The sequence below is a fragment of the Haliotis rufescens genome, unplaced genomic scaffold, assembly GCF_023055435.1.
Source record: "Haliotis rufescens isolate VD_foot unplaced genomic scaffold, xgHalRufe1.0.p SCAF_10, whole genome shotgun sequence".
NCBI classification, from domain to species: Eukaryota; Metazoa; Mollusca; class Gastropoda; order Lepetellida; family Haliotidae; genus Haliotis; species Haliotis rufescens.
In genome coordinates this window covers 37,714,110-37,723,135 of record NW_025963780.1, presented here as the reverse complement: position 1 = coordinate 37,723,135, position 9,026 = coordinate 37,714,110, and the positions used below count along the sequence as shown (strand labels likewise).

At 39.3% G+C, this 9,026-nt stretch overlaps 1 protein-coding gene across 1 annotated transcript; it reads right to left on the bottom strand.

The window, feature by feature from the left end:
- Positions 1-3,092: 3,092 nt before the first annotated feature.
- Positions 3,093-6,493, bottom strand: LOC124142663 (fibrillin-2-like). Its single transcript, XM_046511247.2, has 4 exons — positions 6,338-6,493; positions 5,059-5,181; positions 3,999-4,166; positions 3,093-3,479 (listed from the first exon to the last, which is right to left on the bottom strand). The coding sequence occupies exons 1-4, from the start codon at positions 6,417-6,419 to the stop codon at positions 3,394-3,396; spliced, it is 459 nt and encodes a 152-aa protein (XP_046367203.2). The 5' UTR covers positions 6,420-6,493; the 3' UTR covers positions 3,093-3,393.
- Between the last annotated feature and the right edge of the window lie 2,533 nt (positions 6,494-9,026).

The window sequence follows — 9,026 nt, the reverse complement described above, 5'->3', positions numbered from 1 at the left end:
ATATACCTATAATAATATATGATCCATAATTATCCGTCAGGATACTAGTTTAGTTTGGTTTCATCTGTGAAATTTGGCTTCGTCACCCTGTGTGTTTGATCATTTAGGATTAGTGATGGTGCTGAAATTGCAGAATTTTCATCGTTTGGAAAAACAGACAAAATTAGGGGACTCACAACTGAGACGTTGGGCTGACAGGGGGACGGAATAGATCTATCAAATATCTTAAATCAATTAGGCCTATCAGTGCGTGCTTTGAAATTGTGCGCGAGTGTGAAATATATTCTTAGGCATTCATAAGGATATTCATGGATTGGAATAACACTGTATCGCAGTAAGTAAGAAATGTATGTACTCTGAACATGAACTGTCGTCCGTAACGACGCACCGCCATTTTGAAGAATCTGTCATTGGAACTGTAATCAAAATCATTCAATCTACCGGTGTAAATGAATACTTGTCATAACAAATATCATCGTTCACTAGAACTGGATTATTGGGAACACTTTTCTTGAATTAAAGATGTATTATTGGAACTTTCATGATATCTCAGAACGTTGGTTGAAAACCCCGCGAAAAGTAACAAGCATCAGAGTAAATTGACCTCACAGGATTGCCGGATATGACTTACCGGACATAAGTTCCTCTTCCGGAAAAATGTAAACAAACACACGTATCCATCGGGAAACTTCATAATAGTGACATTTTATAACCATTTGAACTTTTGACTTGATCATTGACAACAATATGGATTCTGGAACTAAGATTGACTGGTCTAACCCAGACCAAGTGGGAGCTTTCAGATTATTTCGTCAGAAATGTGAACTTTATTTTTCCGTGAAAGAAACCAAAGTTGAAAAATAAGTTGACTATATTTTACTGTATACCGGTGATGAAGGCTTGGAGAGGTTCGACTCATGGTGTTTGTCAGAAGAAGAAAAGAATCATCCAGAAGTAGTTTGGAACAAATTTCAGAGTCAGCTAGAGCCTAAGATAAACTTTTGTGTTCAACGATTTAATCTACAGAAATACAGACAAGGAGAAAATGAGAGTGTTGATGATTTTGTTACAAGAAGTAAACTACAAGCATTCAGGTGCAGATTTACAGAAGCAGAGTTTGGTGAGAGGCTTATTGAACAGTTAATTATTGGCACTAGGTATCCTGAATTACAGAAGGAACTGCTAGGGAAGGAACATCCCCTTACATTAGAGATGTGGACGTACTCATGAAGCATCAATTACACACATGGCACAATTACAGAATGTTCACACTCAACAGAATGGAATTCATGCCATACAGAGAGATAGACAGCAATGTGGATCATGCGGAGGATCGCACCACATCAAACAGAAATGCCCTGCCATAGGAACAACTTGTTCTAATTGTGGAGGCAGCGGTAGAAACTAACTGAAATTGGTCACAAGGACTAGTGGATAAAAAAAATTACTAGTCCTTTCTAATTTTAAGTAGTCCTTATAAGTTTTAAATAAAGAAACAACCAGGAAATCATTAACAGATATATAGATATTGTGTTCGGTATCTTAGGCCACATGGCCCATTGTACAGTTGGTATATTTTCAAATTCATTGGTTTAGTCACGTGATATACATGACATATAAAAACTGACAGAGAATATATGTTTCAACAATATGGCTATGAAGGTATAAGACTGATCATTAACATCTTGTTTTTATGTCTATTGTTAAACATCGTTTGACAATTTAACTTTCAATCCCCATCAACTTCAAAAAGAATGTGATACATTCAATTGTTTCTGTAGACCATTAACAGAGTATGAAAACATTATAATATCATGAAATAGAAGTAACATTAAATCTCTAATATCTTGAGTGACAAACACATCATGATGACTTCCGTCACGAGCTCATTAATGATCACCCCCACAAAGAGCATCAACATGTATGTTTTTTGCCAATGTGTATGCAGCTTGGAGCATGCGAAATGCTCTGGACTCCATCTGCTGCATTTCCTGGAGAGACTCCGCCTCAGCTTGGGCATTGTTGTTATCACCATCTACAGAAACAGATCTCCTGCTAGTACCCTGGTTTTCCATGAAGACTGGTCTTCTGGATCTAGTGGAAGAATTGTTCCAATGATTGATTGAATCAGTTGGATCAAATTCTTCCACCGATGGAGATTCCAGGGCAACTAGCATGAGATCTGTGAAGTGCCGATCTGAAGTGCTGCCAAACGTAGAAACATAATCGGGGCGAACCGGGATTCAAACCCACAATCATAGGTTTCTGGCATGCCCAAGGGACGCAACTCTGCACAGCGAATCGCGGCGCCTTAGACGACTGGGCCACCCGTGCCTCGAAAATTAGCTTTAAGTCTTAAAGGGGTTGCATAATTCCAGCTATATGACGGCGGTCTGTAAAATAATCGAGTCTTGACCAGACAATCCAGTGATTGACATCATGAGCATCAATCCACGCAATTGGGATCGATGACATGTATCAACCATGACAGCGAGCCTGACCACCCGATGCCATTAGTCGCCTTTTACGGCAAGTATGGGTTGCTGAAGACCTATTCTACCCCGGAATCTTCACGGGCAGCCATTCTTTTAATTTGGTCAGATTCCATTGTATAGCAGTCTTTGTACTATGTTTGTTAGTTTGTTGTTTAACGCCGCACTCAGCAATATTCAAGCTATATGACGGCGGTCTGTAAATAGTGGAGTCTGGACCTGACATTCCAGTGATTGACATCATGAGCAACGATCAACGCAATGCATCAACATTGCATCGATCCAACATGCATCAACCAGGTCAGTGAGCCTGACCACCCGATCCCGTTAGTCGCCTCTTACGAGAGGCAAGACTTATTCTGTAGCTACCCCGGATCTTCACAGGTCGGCGTAATATATGGTATGACTTGAATATACGTGAAAAGTGGCGGTGTAAAATCGAACTGCAACGAATAAGTGCATTTTTGTTATACACGCATATTGTGAGAGTGATTGGTATTAGCATGGTGAAAAAGTGATACAACATTCGACGTCATGGCTTGTCCTGTGTACACTGGGATATATTTTGGAGTTGTTCGTAGAATAAATATAATTCCGACCGTGAGTGAAGTTCTTTATTTGACATGTAAACAAAGTAAAAAATACAAGGGCGTAAACGCTACTGGCTACATGAAATATATACAAAGTAAATCGGTCTTCAATTTGGTTGCTCAAGTTGCTTGCGAGAATATTTATGAAACAAAGTTAACAACGATATCAGTACACTGATGACACACAAACTAAAGAACACACAGCTGTACGCGCAATACGTTTCTACACATATACATGCATGGGGGAAGGGTGCTAAAAGTATAATTAAGATAAATGGTGGAAATTTTACAAATATTTTCAAATCGACATTTTAATCGAATCCGAAGTCAAATTCGTCGCTGAATAGGTACCACGAATAAAGATCCTGGTATACGTTCTGTTGAGGGGGTTGGTAATCTGTAAAAGAAGAGTGAGACATTTTTGTAAGTGGTTTGAGTAAACAATTAGAAAATGCTGTATTTACACAGTATGTGACATATAGGAGAATTAGAATGTAGCGATAATTTCTTCACGAGTGATGATAATTGTTTCACCTGGCATGGCACTGATGGTAATGTCCACCTGTTTTCTTCACTCACTCACTCACTCACTCACTCACTCACTCACTCACTCACTCACTCACTCACTCACTCACTTTTTTATCACCGACAACCAAACAATTAGCAATCCTAAAAATCTAACATACCTCTCCTCTCTAAGATGCCTTGTGCTGAGTTTGGCCCTTGGTTCCGCCAAACACTATGAAAGTGGGTTCGAATCCCGATTTGACACGTTTATGTTTGTATATTTGTCAGCATCATACCCGTGCTCGAAGGTAAACGTATGAGACGTCTCATTAAGCTGACACACCGTGATATAACTGGAATACTGTTCAAAAGCAGAGCTAAACCAAACTCTTAGACATACAGTACTTACAGTAACAACTTTTATACATATAGGTGGCCATGAATGGCGGATAGCACATGCAGTAGTAGGTGCCTGGGGCGTTCACGCAAGTGCCAGTCGGGCCGTATTGACCGTATGTCGGATTGTAGGCGTAGCCACAAATGTACGGGTTGGCAGTACATTCGTCAAAATCTGCCACTAAACAAAACAGAAAGGGTAACATTTTCACAATAATAATAAGAAGAAAAAGACGAATACATTTGGACATGCAAGTTGAAGATCTTTGAGATCTGTTTTGTTTGTTTGTTGTTTAACGCCGCACTCAGCAATGTTCCAGCTATATGACGGCGATCTATCAATAATCAAGTCTGAACCAGACATGAGCATCGATCCACGCAATTGGGATACGATGACATGCATCAACCAAGTCAGCGAGCCTGACCACCCGATCCCGTTAGTCGCCTCTTACGACAAGCATAGTAGACTTTAGCATCAAGCATGGGTTGCTGAAGACCTTCACTACCCAACATCTTCACGGGTTTGCGATCTCAGAAACGAATATTATTAAATTGTAGTTTTAGCATGTACATATACTGCAAAAACGGGATTTGTCAGGAAACTGATACTTATTATTATTCGGGCTTGATACCTTTACCAATCCATATAACGGCCGCCATATAGCTGGAATATTGCTGAGTGCGGCATTAAACAACAAACAAACAAAACAAAACCAAGCCATATATGTTATACACATTTTGTTATATGAAAGAAATCAATTAGAAGAAATATTTGTTTCTAGAATAGTGTTGATACTATAGACAATATTATTATGAAACATGAATGTTTAGTGTGAATGGAAGTTGTTTTTCGCATTCACGTGGACGTTATTATTAATATCGCCTAAATTGAATGCAAAATTGATCACAATCTAACGTAAATCATTTTACGTTTGGTAATGTTTTGAGGGAATTTAGTCCCCAATCCAAACTTTGACATATATGATGTCAAAATTATGCGAAATACATCTTAAATCAGAATGCAATTATGTTAATTCCTTTGGCAATAATGACATTTAATATGGATTTCTTACCATTGCAAACATTTGGGTTTGTCGGGTCTGGCGAAAACCCTTGAGAACAATTGCATGTAGGGGTAGCTACAGCCGGAGGCAAGAGACATACGCCATTCAGGCAGCCCGCGGTGTCGCACTGAGCTGTAGTAACATATACGGACATCAGTTACATGTATAGGTAATACGAGGTAACGTACAATGTAGACATGCAGCTGACAATTGATATTCCATCGGCCTAATTGTAATATTGGCTAAACGTTGTACCATGTACTAACTAGCCAGTGGTACTAACGAATGATTACTGGAACATCGGGAGCCACAAGATTTGTATGTTTGTTTGTTGTTTAACGCCGCACTCAGCAATATTACAGCTTTATGACGGCGGTCTATAATTAATCGAGTCTGGACCAGACAATCCCGAAATTCACATCCCGACCATCTATCCACGCAATTGGCATGATGACATGCATCAACCAAGTCAGCGAGTCTGACGACCGATCCCGTTAGTCGCTTTTTACGGTAAGAATGGGTTGACGAAGACCTATTCTACCCCGGATCTTAACGGGATGGGAGCCACGAGAGATGAAGCAGAATGTACAACACTTATCTGTTCCCATGGAAACATAATTTATAACATTATACATGTGGTTCCAGGATGTATTGTTTCACATCAGCACCGGAATGTAGAATTTGTTCAAAGCAAGTCTACATTCGTTTTTCACTGGAGTTTGTTTGGTGGCAATATAAGTAAACGGTTGTGCCTTCTGGAATGTAACTTAAGTATTCTGTCTATGTAATTAGGGTTATCAATAACTGTAAAAGTGATACATATTTACATTTTGAACTAACTGACAAAGAAACTCTTATCCCAGAGACGTGAATCAAATTTGCTTGGACTATCCATTGACCAAATCTAGTTCCCCATTCAAATAATAATTCAAAGTAAAGGTAAAAATCAGTCCTTGGGTGGCATTTAGAAGTTGATATAATGAGGAAGGGAGATAGTTAAATGGATGTACAACTTCTGATCACTTGCTTACCAACGATGTTAGTATCTACACCGTAACATCGCAACCATTTTAACAATGAAGTTTCATATCCATAGAACTACCTACCTTGTTCAAAGGTAAAATAAATTGGAAATAGTCTGGAAATGTTTTTAACATATTATGCACTAGTTATATAATAAAATGTCCAAAAGTGAGTTTTTACATTTACACGTACAAGGATTTGTTAGAAGACCAGGCACGTCATACACATACGTGAAAATCTCTCTAAAATAATGCTGTGTACCTACCCTGGGCATGAGTGTAGGGTAGATGGATCGTGACTACAAAGATGAGGACAGAAATCGCCAACGGTGTCCTGTAGATCTGCATTGTGCGAGGTGTAGAGCTGGGTACTGCAAATAATGTCTGTGGGGGTCTTATATACCTCCATGTACCCCCTGCATGAACGGACGCAAACAACTTTATAGCATTCTGTGTCAATTTTGGTTCATTTCAACAAGTAAAGAATTCGATCAGTCACCAAGGTCAATGTTATGCCTGCTTTCATCTATATACAAGTACCAGTGTATCCTAAATAGGATAATCCTTAACAAGGGGATACCTGAGTGTTTATGTGGCTTTTGGGGATATCTGTTTTTGTCCGCAGGCTGATGCCATCGCAGAATGAAGTAAACATGCATTGACCACATACTTGCGTGACTCAGGGAGGTATACTTTATAACAATTGCCAGGGGCAGTTTGTGACAGATTTTTCCAGCATACATTTGGGTTGGGATTGATAAACATGCTTTGGGAGTCTCTATGATATACATTCTATATAGTGATAATATTGCAATATGCAGAAACCAATTATAACATATCTAAGAGTAATATATTTGGGAGGAAATTGGTTGCACTCTTGCATACATATCCTGATTGGTTATGTATCACGCATTAACTATTAGCTATGTTAGAATGGGTCTTCAGCATCCCATGCTTGCCGTAAAAGGCGACTATGCTTGTCGTAAAAGGCGACTAACAGGATCGGGTGGTCAGGCTCGCTGACTTGGGTGATACATGTCATCGATCCCAATTGCGTGTTTGGTTGGTTGGTTGGTTTGTTGTTCACCTGTATATTGATATTGTTTGTTAAACGTCGCACTGAGCGCTGTGAATAATCGAGTTTGGACCAGACAACTCAGTGATTGATATCATAAGTATCGTTGGTTTGGTTGGTTTGTTGTTTTACGCCGCAATGTAATTTGTTGATACCCACTGCGGTGTCCCACTTCTTTTGCATAAGATCTCTGATGTAACATCTAATTGCAGGAGTAATCTTAAAATATTGCAACCTAATCCAACTACTTATTTGTCACTTTCTTGTTTACAGCTTATATTAGATAACAATTGGTTATGTCTGTTCTAGTTGACCAAGTCCCAACAAATATTTCGAACCTACCGTAGGAAGGAGCTACAGGAGACTCTGTCATAGAAGAGTGGAGTGGGACCGACGAGGTCTACGTTTGAATGGTTTCAACTTCATTCCTAATGAGCGAGGTTCATGAAATGAACACAGTAAACAACATGGTTATAGTATCATGAAAACATGCTTATTCTTCATTATTATTGTTGACCAAATTGGTTTCACGCATGGTACCAATGTAGAGAATCGAACCCCGGTCTTAGGCGTGACGAGCAAACGCTGTATCCACTCCACCGCTTGAGTCTCTTATAAACTTTTATGCATAAATGAAGCACTTTCTACCAATAAAAGTGATACATATTACAATTATGATGCGTCAAAACAACATTTGAAACTTGTTTAGACTTATTGGTCGAGAAAATAAATCCAAATAATTTTCTTTCAGATTTTCGTCTCCATCGCTTTAATTTTTTATACACTTTTTTGTATAAATGAAACACTTTTCACCAATAAAAGTGATACATATCACAGTTATGTTGCGTCAAAACAACATTACAGACTTGCTAACATTTATTAGACTTTCGTCTGTCACACAATACAGTTTGTACTAGAAAACAGCATTATAACTTTCCCCCGCCAGGGGGCACATAAGAAATTTATTTGTTCATATAGTAGTGGATATAAACTATTGAAAAGGAGTCCTATAAAGCCGTAAGAAGATATAGGAATTAGGGTCGCTTTATGTCAAGAGAAACTAAATGATTTAATGTAAAAGTAACACACACACACACACACACACACACACACACACACACACACACACACACACAAAGCTCCTTCGCTGGAAAAAAATAACAGCATGTGACACTTGTTCATTTTTATCAGTCGAGAAATAAATCCAAACAATTTCCTTTCCGACTTTCGTCAGCCGCGAAATACAATTTTAAGAAATACAACTTTTGCTATTCACGCTATGTATTTTCACGATAACAAGGTTGAAATACGGTGAGTGACAACGTGTGCTTTGTGTTGACATTTACAGACGAGACAGGGGTGAAGGAAGGGTCAGGTAGGAGGACAATGAAGGATATCAAAACACATCGATCAAAGTCAAAACCTAACAGAAATGTTTTTGTCCCCAAAATGCATATGTTAAATTCAAGGTATACTTGTTATTGCAATCGGTGTATGATGGTGAGGTGAAATTGGGTTTAACGTCGCGTCCAAGATTATTGCACTTATATAGCGACGTGCATGCACGTGTATGTGTGTGTGTGGCTGCTTGTACTAGTCCGGACTGATTCCGATTTATAGTGCTAGCTCACTGAGATACCATGCCGCAGTTTAACATGAATACCCCACTCAGACACAGTATACTGACTCCGAGCCGACCAGTCCTTGTTTTAGCCCCTTAATGCCGAGCGCCAGACAGGGTAACAACAAGTACAATCTTTTAACGTCTTTTTGTATGACGCGGCCCGGGATCGAACCCTGGACCTTCCGCTCTCCGGGCGGACGCTCTACCACAAGACCACGGAGGCGGTCCGGTGTATGATGATTCAGTAAAATCCTTT

Coding starts and splice junctions, on each gene's coding strand:
- LOC124142663 (XM_046511247.2), bottom strand. CDS start 6,419: ATGCAGATCTACAGGACACCGTTGGCGATTTCTGTCCTCATCTTTGTA. Junction 5,182..6,337: donor ACCCTACACTCATGCCCAGG/GTAGGTACACAG, acceptor ATGTTACTACAG/CTCAGTGCGACACCGCGGGC. Junction 3,480..3,998: donor TATGTATAAAAGTTGTTACT/GTAAGTACTGTA, acceptor CTTCTTTTACAG/ATTACCAACCCCCTCAACAG.